A 14,167-nucleotide genomic window follows, 5' to 3' on the forward strand; every position below is an offset into this window, starting at 1 on the left:
AGGCGACGCGTGCGCAGATTACCCCGGGGGACGCGGTTAATTTGAATTTAAGAGTGTTTTGACGTCATGGAATATTCGTTGTTAAAGTAGAATGGAAATATTTTTAAACTTCATTTTAATATCATTGTAGTACGCTTGACACTTGAACCAATCTCACGAGTATTTCTTAAAACGAATATCTCGATCGCGTTTTATCGTACGAAATAAGTGGAAATTATGTAAGTTGTATGATTGATAACCTAGGCAGGAAGATAGCGCGCGCGTGCACGGATTACCTGGGAGGCGCGGTTAATTTGAATTTAAAACATGGATTCCCTCTCCGAAATAATTCATGTACCCAAAATTGGACCGCAAGTTTTTTTCTTTTAGGGGAATCTCTATGGGAGTTTAACATTAAAATAAAGCTAATAGGTCCAGTTTGGGGTACTTTTGGTCCGAAATGGGGTACATAGGGCCGAAAATGGTGACTTTGGTCGTTTTAAGGGTACTTTTGGTCTATTTTGGTCCATTTTTGGGTACATCAGAAAAGCAGTTGGAAAAACGAAGAGCCTTATTTTTTTTTCCACCCATCTCCAAACTCCAAAAATTTATTGCTATAATTTATTTATCCCTTCCGTAGGTATAAAATAAGATAAAAACCACTTACCTATATTTTAATTACGGTAAATTAAAAATACTTAATTAGTGTACTAAGTTACGTTTAAAAGAACCTTTTGTAACAATTCCAATATGTAAATATAGGTATAAGGATTGAAAAAATACTTAAAGTGGTTTTACTGATAAACTCTAAAGGAATTTAACTTTAAAGGTATCTTAGATTATTGTTTTTAATTTTATTCAAGTTGAAAACGTATTAAGAGTCCTTCAAAGTACTATAAAAGGATTTTATTTACGAACTTAATTCATATTTTCTTCAAACTTTCAATTCGCTTTTATTACTATTTAAATACGGTAAAATATAATTCTTATACACAAATATAGTCAGAAAGATACTATAAAACACTAAAATTAAAATTAAATTAAATTTGTGTGGATAAGATTTGTAAATATCATTTTGAAACTAATAACTTTCACGCTTTATTTAAGTCAAGCCAATAAAAACAATTACCTATATTTTAAATACGGTAAAATATAAATACATTTCCGATATGTAAATAGGTAGAATAACACTATGAAAAGTTCCTTTTTCTTCTTTTAATACGACAACACACAACTCTGATACGCAAATATATAAAGAAAATATAAAAAAAGTTTACTCTACGTTCGATACGTTAAAATACATTTCCGATACACAAATATAGATAAAGAAATACTATAAAATGTAAAAAGGTAGAAAAATACTACACATTAACCATTATGAATTTAAGCTTACAACATCCTTCACGTATAGAGCATAACATATATGTTCAGAGTTAACTTGTTTCCTCGTTATCTTAATCGCATGTGTTTTAAATAGCGTATGGAATAAGTTAAGAATGTACTGAAATGGTGTATGTTTAAACCTCGTAGAATAAAGAGTAAAACATATGTTCAGAGTCAGCTTGATTACTAAAGCGAATAACACAGAGACGTTTCCGGTGTAGTCACGTAGGAAGAAAAATACTACAACACTCTCTATACTCTACATTCAACACGTTAAAATATACTTCCGAAATGCCAATATAGGTAGTAAAATACTACAAAATCTCTATACTTTACCTTCAATACGTTAAATTACATTCCAATATGTAAATATAGGAGGAAAAATACTACAAAAGCCTCTTTTCTTGGCGTTCAATATGTTAAAAAAGATTTCTGAAATGCAAATGTAGGTAGTAAATACTACAAAATCTCTATACTCTACCTTCAATACGTTAAATTACATTCCAATATGTAAATATAGGTAGTAAATACTACAAAAGCCTCTTTTCTTGGCGTTCAATATGTTAAAATAGATTTCTGAAATGCAAATATAGGTAGTAAATACTACAAAAGACTCTTTTCTTGGCGTTCAATATGTTAAAATAGATTTCTGAAATGCAAATATAAATAGTAATTACTACAAAAGCCTCTTACTCTACGTTCAATACGTTAAATTAATGATATGCCTCCGATCGAATCGTTCATTTTTTCCTATTTAAATATACGCATTTAAATTAGAATTGCTTCTAGTGTTCGGCAGTCGATTAATTTTTATCCACAAATTTTCCGATTTATTTAAAAAACGTTGGTAAAAAGAATATCATTTTAACTTTTTTAATTGTGTTTTTTACCCAACCAAGCATTTATTTGAATAAAAGTGGTATTTATTTAAATAACCAATAGTTAAATAAAAATTGTTAAATGTTTAAATAATCGAAAGTGAACAAGCCTATTTTTTAAATAAAACAAACAGACTTTAGAGTTGATAAGATTTGTAAATATAATTTGAAACTAATAATTTTCACGCTTTATTTAAGTCAAGCAATTACATTTTTAAAAATGAAAGAAGTTAAACAATATAAAAATTTGTAAATATTGTAAATATTTTTAGGTAATAAAGAAATTAAGAAATGTTTTAATTAAAATATCAAATGCATAATTTAGTGAAGCAATTCTTATTTAAATACTTTTATTTAATTAATTTGTGTATCTGAAATGTAAATATTGAAAAATAAGTGGGTTTTACTATTTATCACGGTATATATATATATATATATATATATATATATATATATATATATATATATATATTGGAATTGTTACAAAAGGTTCTTTTAAACGTAACTTAGTACATTAATTTATTTTGGAAGTTCAAAACGTATTAAGAGCCCTTCAGAGTACTATAAAAGGATTTCATTTACAAACTAAATTAATATTTTCTTCAAACTTTCAATTCGTTTAAATTTGAATTTAAATGAAAACATCATGGATTATAGCTGCGTAATCTACTATTAGACCGAACGGATTAAAAAATACTTAAAGTAAGTGGTTTTACTGATAAACTAAAGGAATTTAACTTTAAAGGGTATCTTAGATTATTGTTTTTAATATTATTCAAGTTCAAAACGTATAAAGAGTCCTTCAAAGTAATTTAAAAGAATTTTATTTACGAAATAAATCCATATTTTAGAAGTTAGTTTGTATGAAATACTTACTAATACCTGAAAAATGGACTTTAGAGTTGATAAGATTTGTAAATATCATTTGAAACTAATAATTTTCACGCTTTATTTAAGTCAAGCAATTACATTTTTAAAAATGAAAGAAGTTAAACAATATAAAATTTTTTAAATATTGTAAATATTTTTAGGTAATAAAGAAATTAAGAAATGTTTTAATTAAAATATCTTTCATTTTCTACTACATTTTTAAAAATGAAAGAAGTTTAACAATATAATTATTCTAATATAATTTCAAAATCAGGTATTATTTAAAGTACAAATGCATAATTTAGTGAAGCAATTCTTATTTAAATACTTTTATTTAATTAATTTGTGTATCTGAAATGTATTAATTGAAAAATAAGTGGGTTTTACTATTTATCACGGTTTTATATATATACTGTATATATATATTGGAATTGTTACAAAAGGTTCTTTTAAACGTAACTTAGTACATTAATTTATTTTGGAATTTCAAAACGTATTAAGAGCCCTTCAGAGTACTATAAAAGGATTTCATTTACAAACTAAATTAATATTTTCTTCAAACTTTCAATTCGTTATAATTTGAATTTAAATGAAAACATCATGGATTATAGGTGCGTAATCTACTATTAGACCGAACTAATTAAAAAAATACTTAAAGTAAGTGGTTTTACTGATAAACTCTAAAGGAATTTTGGAATTTTCTAGAATAGCAAAGTAAAACTAAAACGTAAACCAAGTTTAAAACGAAACTAATAACTGGGAGAAAGTTTGAAGTAAGTAATTTTTTTGATTTTTCGTTTTTTAATTTTTGAGTTCGCTATATTATTATAAACTAAATTAAATATAATTTTTGAAAATTTGTGATAAAAGATCTGCTCCTTCGTGTTTTACATATATTTAAAAACTCGAGATTTTAATTAATTGTTTTCAAAGCATGAAAAATATAGCAGATCCTTTGATTTTAATTGTAGTTAGTAGTTACTTAAAAAAAGTCGCTAGCTGACTTGGAGCTGGTGTAGTTAAATTTTAAAAATGTGTATTTTAAATTTTGTTTGTAAAAGTTTTTTTTTTTAAAAGTTTAGTATTATAGTTTAAATTTATTAAATAAAATAAAATGTAAATTATACATTTGGTTTAGTATTTTACTATTGCAAGTAAAATTAATAGTAATTTAAATTACTTTTTTAGTTTTTTTTTTGACAAATATGCAAACTATTTAGTTATTTCAAAAACAAATACGTCGAATTATTTGGTATTCGAAATACTATTGGTTAGTTTTTATATCTTTAATTTTATTTTTCAGAACAATTTCTCTTTGTCTAGCTTCTTCTAACTTTAATTTAGATGGCCTTAAAGCCAAGTATTTAACAAATTTTGTAACCAAGTAGATGGAGCTTTAAACAATTTTTCAGTCATGTAGTCAAGGAAATGTTCAAATATACGTGTATTTGGTCATTTTTATGGTCAAATAGCCCAGTATGGAACTGCGAGATGATAGTCAGACATTGAGACGCGGGTGGCGCCCGTGCCCCAGCGTCCGTGCCAGCCCCGTCGGTGCCCCATTTCACATTTCAGACGTCGACGGAGGCTCGGGGCACCATCAGGGCGAGGGCGCGGACGCTGGGGCACGGGCGCCACCCGCGTCTCAATGTCTGACTATCATCTCGCAGTTCCATACTGGGCTATTTGACCATCAAAATGACCAAAAACACGTATATTTGAACATTTCCTTGACTACATGACTGAAAAATTGTTTAAAGCTCCATCTACTTGGTTACAAAATTTGTTAAATACTTGGCTTTAAGGCCATCTAAATTAAAGTTAGAAGAAGCTAGACAAAGAGAAATTGTTCTGAAAACTAAAATTAAAGATATAAAAACTAACCAATAGTATTTCGAATACCAAATAATTCGACGTATTTGTTTTTGAAATAACTAAATAGTTTGCATATTTGTCAAATAAAAACTAAAAAAGTAATTGAAATTACTATTAATTTTACTTGCAATAGTAAAATTAATAAATAATACCTGATTTTGAAATTATATTAGAATAATTATATTGTTAAACTTCTTTCATTTTTAAAAATGTAGTAGAAAATGAAAGATATTTTAATTAAAACATTTCTTAATTTCTTTATTACCTAAAAATATTTACAATATTTAAAAATTTTTATATTGTTTAACTTCTTTCATTTTTAAAAATGTAATTGCTTGACTTAAATAAAGCGTGAAAATTATTAGTTTCAAATGATATTTACAAATCTTATCAACTCTAAAGTCCATTTTTCAGGTATTAGTAAGTATTTCATACAAACTAACTTCTAAAATATGGATTTAGTTCGTAAATAAAATTCTTTTAAATTACTTTGAAGGACTCTTTATACGTTTTGAACTTGAATAATATTAAAAACAATAATCTAAGATAACCTTTAAAGTTAAATTCCTTTAGTTTATCAGTAAAACCACTTACTTTAAGTATTTTTTAATCCGTTCGGTCTAATAGTAGATTACGCACCTATAATCCATGATGTTTTCATTTAAATTCAAATTATAACGAATTGAAAGTTTGAAGAAAATATTAATTTAGTTTGTAAATGAAATCCTTTTATAGTACTCTGAAGGGCTCTTAATACGTTTTGAACTTCCAAAATAAATTAATGTACTAAGTTACGTTTAAAAGAACCTTTTGTAACAATTCCAATATATATATATATATATATATATATATATATATATATATATATATATATATATATATATAAAACCGTGATAAATAGTAAAACCCACTTATTTTTCATTATTTACATTTCAGATACACAAATTAATTAAATAAAAGTATTTAAATAAGAATTGCTTCACTAAATTATGCATTTGATATTTTAATTAAAACATTTCTTAATTTCTTTATTACCTAAAAATATTTACAATATTTACAAATTTTTATATTGTTTAACTTCTTTCATTTTTAAAAATGTAATTGCTTGACTTAAATAAAGCGTGAAAATTATTAGTTTCAAATGATATTTACAAATCTTATCAACTCTAAAGTCTGTTTGTTTTATTTAAAAAATAGGCTTGTTCACTTTCGATTATTTAAACATTTAACAATTTTTATTTAACTATTGGTTATTTAAATAAATACCACTTTTATTCAAATAAATGCTTGGTTGGGTAAAAAACACAATTAAATAAGTTAAAATGATATTCTTTTTACCAACGTTTTTTAAATAAATCGGAAAATTTGTGGATAAAAATTAATCGACTGCCGAACACTAGAAGCAATTCTAATTTAAATGCGTATATTTAAATAGGAAAAAATGAACGATTCGATCGGAGGCATATCATTAATTTAACGTATTGAACGTAGAGTAAGAGGCTTTTGTAGTAATTACTACCTATATTTGCATTTCAGAAATCTATTTTAACATATTGAACGCCAAGAAAAGAGGCTTTTGTAGTATTTACTACCTATATTTGCATTTCAGAAATCTATTTTAACATATTGAACGCCAAGAAAAGAGGCTTTTGTAGTATTTACTACCTATATTTACATATTGGAATGTAATTTAACGTATTGAAGGTAGAGCATAGAGATTTTGTAGTATTTACTACCTACATTTGCATTTCAGAAATCTTTTTTAACATATTGAACGCCAAGAAAAGAGGCTTTTGTAGTATTTTTCCTCCTATATTTACATATTGGAATGTAATTTAACGTATTGAAGGTAAAGTATAGAGATTTTGTAGTATTTTACTACCTATATTGGCATTTCGGAAGTATATTTTAACGTGTTGAATGTAGAGTATAGAGAGTGTTGTAGTATTTTTCTTCCTACGTGACTACACCGGAAACGTCTCTGTGTTATTCGCTTTAGTAATCAAGCCGACTCTGAACATATGTTTTACTCTTTATTCTACGAGGTTTAAACATACACCATTTCAGTACATTCTTAACTTATTCCATACGCTATTTAAAACACATGCGATTAAGATAACGAGGAAACAAGTTAACTCTGAACATATATGTTATGCTCTATACGTGAAGGATGTTGTAAGCTTAAATTCATAATGGTTAATGTGTAGTATTTTTCTACCTTTTTTTACATTTTATAGTATTTCTTTATCTATATTTGTGTATCGGAAATGTATTTTAACGTATCGAACGTAGAGTAAATTTTTTTTTATATTTTCTTTATATATTTGCGTATCAGAGTTGTGTGTTGTCGTATTAAAAGAAGAAAAAGGAACTTTTCATAGTGTTATTCTACCTATTTACATATCGGAAATGTATTTATATTTTACCGTATTTAAAATATAGGTAATTGTTTTTATTGGCTTGACTTAAATAAAGCGTGAAAGTTATTAGTTTCAAAATGATATTTACAAATCTTATCCACACAAATTTAATTTAATTTTAATTTTAGTGTTTTATAGTATCTTTCTGACTATATTTGTGTATAAGAATTATATTTTACCGTATTTAAATAGTAATAAAAGCGAATTGAAAGTTTGAAGAAAATATGAATTAAGTTCTAAATAAAATCCTTTTATAGTACTTTGAAGGACTCTTAATACGTTTTCAACTTGAATAAAATTAAAAACAATAACCTAAGATACCTTTAAAGTTAAATTCCTTTAGAGTTTATCAGTAAAACCACTTTAAGTATTTTTTCAATCCTTATACCTATATTTACATATTGGAATTGTTACAAAAGGTTCTTTTAAACGTAACTTAGTACACTAATTAAGTATTTTTAATTTACCGTAATTAAAATATAGGTAAGTGGTTTTTATCTTATTTTATACCTACGGAAGGGATAAATAAATTATAGCAATAAATTTTTGGAGTTTGGAGATGGGTGGAAAAAAAATAAGGCTCTTCGTTTTTCCAACTGCTTTTCTGATGTACCCAAAAATGGACCAAAATAGACCAAAAGTACCCTTAAAACGACCAAAGTCACCATTTTCGGCCCTATGTACCCCATTTCGGACCAAAAGTACCCCAAACTGGACCTATTAGCTTTATTTTAATGTTAAACTCCCATAGAGATTCCCCTAAAAGAAAAAAACTTGCGGTCCAATTTTGGGTACATGAATTATTTCGGAGAGGGAATCCATGTTTTAAATTCAAATTAACCGCGTGCCCGGGCAATCCGCGCCTCCCAGGTAATCCGCGCACGCGCGCGCTATCTTCCTGCCTAGGTTATCAATCATACAACTTACATAATTTCCACTTATTTCGTACGATAAAACGCGATCGAGATATTCGTTTTAAGAAATACTCGTGAGATTGGTTCAAGTGTCAAGCGTACTACAATGATATTAAAATGAAGTTTAAAAATATTTCCATTCTTCTTTAACAACGAATATTCCATGACGTCAAAACACTCTTAAATTCAAATTAACCGCGTCCCCGGGGTAATCTGCGCACGCGTCGCCTAGGTTATCAATTTTTACATCATTTCAACTTATTCCGTACGATAAAACTTGATAAGATATACGTTCAAGTATCTTTCGAGATAAGCGTAGATAAATGAACAAGTTGGCCTGGACACAATATGTTGATATACGGGAAAACAAATCGTCGCGAGAAATACCCTAAATACATTGACTTTTCGATGATTTTACCCTCATTTCACCCCTGAAATCCCGGATTTCGATCCCGAACCCAAACCCGAACCCGGGATCGGAGTGTCGCCCTTACTTTCCTTCTACTATAAGTAACGATATAACGTTATAACAAATTCAGGCCACGGGAAATCTAGAGTGTATACTTCAGTTTGATAGCACCCACACTAGAAATTAACGTAAGGCTACCTTTAGCAGTGTTTTCATGCGGCAGCGCAATTTGAATGGACCCTTTACTTATGAATGATATAATTATTTAACAAAATTATTAAAATGCCCTCATTTGACCTTTTACTATTTTATGAGGTTTAAAAATAAAATAGTAAAAAGTCAAATGAAGAATAACTATATAGTCTTTACTGGAAGTATAGATCTATTAATTCGTTAAGTTTAATGTCTATATTAATATTAAGTATAGCAATATACTCTTAATATAATAGTATTAATAAGAATGTTAATTCTCCCTTTATCTCTTTTGCTTATGGGCGTTGTAAGATCTAGATTATAATTAAATAAATCATTAGGTAACCTATATTTTGCTTTCAAATCAAATTGCTTTTACTTAGCTAAATGATTAGTTTAGTCTATTATCTTGAATCATTATAGCTAGAGGTCTTAATAAGAAGTAGGCGAAGTATGCCACTGTAAAAACTTGTCCTAATTTGGGGTAAGGTTCCTCGATGGGCGAGGCTCCAATTCATGTTAATAGAATAACTAAGGTAAGAAAGCTTCAGGATATAATTTGATTTAACGGATAGAATTGGAGTCCCTGAAAGTTTCTTTTTAACAAGATTAAGATAGAGAAATAGGCCTGGCCAAGGATAAGCAAGATTATAGAGCGATTTTATAGATAACCAGAATTATAGATAAGGTCCCTTATCCATAACCACATTTTTTATAGATACCAAAATTATAGAGCGATTTTTATAGACCCATCGAATTTATAGATCCAAAATTTCGGAGCCCTCTAACTTCACCTCATTTTATGGATACCTCCACTTACCTATCTATATGGATACCTCCACTTACCTATCTTTTTTTACCTAAAATGTATTGGAAAAAAATAACGAGACGAATATTATACTAAATCATTTTTTATTACACTTTTCTGTACATGTTTTAATAAAATAGGCTGTAAAATATTATTAAGTAGGGAGATTCTTCTTTTAAAATGGAAATTATTTAATAAGGAATAGTTAGTTCGATCTTCTACATTGAGGGAAAAGAAAGTTACGGGAACGAGGTCAAATTTTACGCGATGTTGAGCATGAATGATTTTAAAAAGACGTTCCCGCAATAATAGTTTTTTGCAAATTTGCAATCGGGAAATAGTCTCCCGTGTTCCAGAAAGGCATCGTCTTCCGCACCCCAATCTCCGATCTCACCACCGCAGAAAAAACACTTCACGCAGTCCGTAAAGTTTGTGTAGAAAAAACCCGCGTTGGTGAGTTCCATGTGGCACGGCTTCTCTAGCGGGAAACTGGTGAAAGTCTTCAACCGGTCGTCCGCATACCTCATAGGGTCTAGTTGGGCATCGTAGGTCTCCTGAAGCTTCGCGAACTCGAGCTTGGCGTACTCGCACTCGGGGAACAAGGCGGTGTGGCAATGTAAGGGGTTAGATCCCAGCTCCCAATCCCGCACCAGACCGTCGCACCAGAAGCAGATAGTGATATGCTTATGCCCGATAAAGAAGAAGCCCGCCTGAGCCAGTTCGAGAGTGTCCATATATTCCACCGGGAACTTTTTAAAACTAGTGACTCGTTTCGCCAGGGTATTCATTTTTTTTAGAGGAAGTTTAAAATTTAGTCCGACACCTTCGTAAACTAGCGATCGAATGATTCCTACCGAACTAAAATCCCGGGGAAAAATCTCTAACTAGGGGGGGAGAGACCCCGAATGAAGGAATTTCTCAAACCGTGAGAAAGTTAGGGAAAAGAGAGATTCCCACGGCCTTCAAAACCTATTATCCAATTGTGCAAAAATGTTTAGTCTCCAGTCGTTTCCGTTTATCACCCTCTAAAATGTCAACCACCTCTTTTAAAAAACAGTATACTATGGCTTTCTCGGCAGTCGAAGAATAAGGTGGCTGGTTAGTTTCTACAATATCTTCGTCAGCTATAAAATGAGCTACGTTTCCACATTCTTCCCCTAATAGAAATTTACAATGGGGGAAATATTTCCAATGCTCACCGAAAGGACTATCACCTTTTTCCCAAGCCATAAGTTCACCCTCACACGCGAAGCATTTAACAGAATCTTTATAATTTAAATAATAAAACCCAGCCCGAGCTAAGGCTTTACCATCTATGATATTAACAGGGAATCCCTTGTTAAACGAACGAATTCTCTCAAGCTCATGGCGCATAGGATTTAGCTCCGTCTCATCCGTCTGCTCTTTATCGTCTTTCGGCAGTGTTAGGACGGGGACATTCCCCGTATTCTCGTCATTTACGAATTAACATAAGCGATTCTGCTCGATATGTTTCAGCAACGGGACGTCATTAGTCATCCACCCCTTGACGACCCTCTCGCAAGAGAAGCACATGACGTTATCATTATGTCCTGTGTAGAAAAAACCCGCTTTCGTTAGCTCCCTCACGTTTAGAAACTTACAGGGAAAACCCTTGAAACTAGCGATTCTGTTTTTTTCAAAATTCATCTTAAAAAAAACGTCTACCTCTTACTTCTCCGACTTCGGGAATGACCCAGGGAATGATCCGGTACTAGACGTTTAAAAAAAACGAGTTTAGGCGTGTATGTTGAATAAGAAAACATAAATTCGAACGAAACATTTATTAACACAAAGGAAGATATTACAAAAAATGATAACAGTGAATATAAGAAAAATTATACGAAATGAAAATACGCGCGCGAATTGAGAAAATTACGTAATGGTTTTTTAAAAACATAAGAGTTCGAAAAATAATTAATTGTTTTTTTATAAAGAAAAGTTTTAAAAGAATCCTTCGTCTTCCTCGAAGAGCGGCGAGGGAGCCGTCTGGTGATGGGTCTCCAACCACTTGGCAAAGCGGCAGGCCTTCTCCCGCGCACAGAGAAGCGTCGGGCTCCCTCGTCGATGAAATCGACACCGATAGTTCTGGCCGATGCTGATGTCCTTGGCCTTGGGGCAACCGATTTCCCCGAGTTCGATCACCTCTTGGGGGATGAGTTTCCTGAGGACGTGACATTTCTCCTCTCCCTTGCAGTAAACGAATTCGGAGTCTTCGGTTAAGGCCTTGAGCCGATGTTGTAGCTCGATGTAAGGGGAATCGCCGTGGTTCCAGAGGTAACCGTTGATATGGGTAAAGACCCATTGATTTTGCCGGGCTACGTGGTGAGAAAGACCGCTTCCGTGGTACGGAGGTTTAACGAATAAACTTTTAACTAGGGGAAACTCCCCGACGAACGCGACGGCAACTTCTTTAACGACCGGTTCGTATTTCGCGCCGAGTAAGAATTCAAAATCGACAACTACCAGCGGTCTTTCCATGATGTCGCTGTTGGCTGATACCCCCTCTGACTCAAGGTAAGTTAAATCCGCTTCTTAAATAGGGTCTCCACGCGATTGTCATTACTCCATTGGTTCCTCGTGAACCTATCAGCGAAGGAGGTCAAACTCCGCCCCCTATAGCGATGTTCCAGATAGAGCACGCAGTATTGTCCGCAAACTTTGCTTCCCACGGCCTGTAGACGACGTCTATTGTAGAGTATTTTCGAGGAATTTTTTCTCAGGAACTTTTTTATCGTGGGGAGGGTCACCGGACGACCCGCCGAGTCAAAGTACCCGGCCCTCCTGAAAGCGTCTAGGTAAATAGCTACCCAATGAGTCCCGGGCCCATCGTGAGGATCGAGGTTAACGACCAGGGAGGCGGGGAAGGAAGGGATATATTCGGGGAGTCTATCGGAAGCAAAGGCACCTTGATACCCGGGTAAATGCCCGAGGATCTCGTTTATTTCTAATGTGTTCATTTTAATAATCAATCACCACGTTGCGATCTTTATCTATCTGCATTAAACTATGGAATTCCCCGTAAATAACGACCGAAACCGATTCCGTGAGCGGGGTTTCGAATCCCAACTCGATACGTAACTGTCCCCGCCTTACGGGGTTCCAATGAGAGTTGTCACTTGCGGAAAGATCAGGCGTGATATCAAAGGCATATAGAGTATAACCCCTCGGATATTCTGAGTGCGATATATTATTCCCATCATCTTTAAAGTGTATATTCGTCCCCGTAAACAAGGTGTAATATTCACGGGCAAATTGATTCTGGGAAAACTTGGGCTGGAGAGGTTTACTCGGAACCGCGTCCGAATCAACGTAGAGAGATAAGAAATTTAACCCGAATGGTTGAAAGTTATAAGGATTTTTATGAAAATCGCCCGCGCAAGCCGTATGCGAGACTAGCCCGATTATAACGCGTTGAGGGAGCGGTCCCAGCCACACATTGTCGAGACTCGTATTTGAAACGCCGGTGAGCAGTACGTGGCTTTTCACTTCGGTCCTGGTAAAGGGGTACTTCGCTGTGGCGCCTAAGAGAGCGTTTTCGTGAGCCAGAATGATTTGAGGACTTATCTTGCATTTCCGTATTTCCAAAGTAGCGTCCGTTATAGCGATCTTAAAATTTCCCACGTTTAACGAGGGGTCTCCCATAAGGACGAAGGCCGTTTTACTCCTAGAAAGTCGAACTTTAATTTCCACCCCGCTTAGAAGGTATTTCAGAATGTTGAAAAGGTCGGCGTATATTGCCCCTACTAAGGAAATTTCCTTTGAATCCTTAATAGCTGCTTGACGAATCTTGCTCCCCGAGTTGGTAATTATATCGTCAAACTTTCCGGCAGCGTCTTTGGCGTAGAGACACGAAGTCAGGTGAGAAGTTTTAGCCTCGCCGGAATAGTTCAAGAGCGATTCTAAATAGGCTCGGTATGAATATCGACTTGCCGAGGGCGTGATTAAATTGTCGTTCAAGTAAATTTCAATTTGATCGAAGAGACTATGCATTAGGTTATTACAAGTTGATAATTTAACGTCGGGGTCTAAATTAGCCCCATTCTCCCGCGTTACTTTACATTTAACGTGAAGGAGACTCATCGCGAGATCCGTATACTCCGGGCTTTTAGGGATACAAAATTCAATTTGGGAATCATCTCGTAGCGTAGAGATCGGTCGATAGAAAGTTGGAGTCGCGCTTTCGACGCTAGTTTGCACGGGGGTGACCGAGAACAGGTTCAAGGCTTCAACTTTGTACATTTTGGTTCTTTTAGTTGAGGGAAAAAATGTCACGAACATGTTTCGTGGACTTCCGACGAGCTACTGTCCCGATTCTGCGTTTAACGGTCCTTTTTCTAGTTTTCCTCCTGCTCGTTGTTTTCTTCTTCTTGCTTCTCGTTTTAGTTCTCCTACGCTTTTTCCGCCCCGAACCGCTTTGT

The 14,167-nt window shown here is 32.7% G+C and overlaps 1 protein-coding gene across 1 annotated transcript; it reads right to left on the reverse strand.

Moving 5' to 3' along the window:
- Positions 1-12,707: 12,707 nt before the first annotated feature.
- Positions 12,708-13,988, reverse strand: LOC149956243 (uncharacterized protein F54H12.2-like). Its single transcript, XM_090166814.1, has one exon. The coding sequence runs from the start codon at positions 13,986-13,988 to the stop codon at positions 12,708-12,710; it is 1,281 nt and encodes a 426-aa protein (XP_090022940.1).
- Between the last annotated feature and the right edge of the window lie 179 nt (positions 13,989-14,167).

The sequence above is a fragment of the Leiobunum rupestre genome, chromosome 2, assembly GCF_980474605.1.
Source record: "Leiobunum rupestre chromosome 2, qqLeiRupe1.1.hap1, whole genome shotgun sequence".
Taxonomy (NCBI): domain Eukaryota; kingdom Metazoa; phylum Arthropoda; class Arachnida; order Opiliones; family Sclerosomatidae; genus Leiobunum; species Leiobunum rupestre.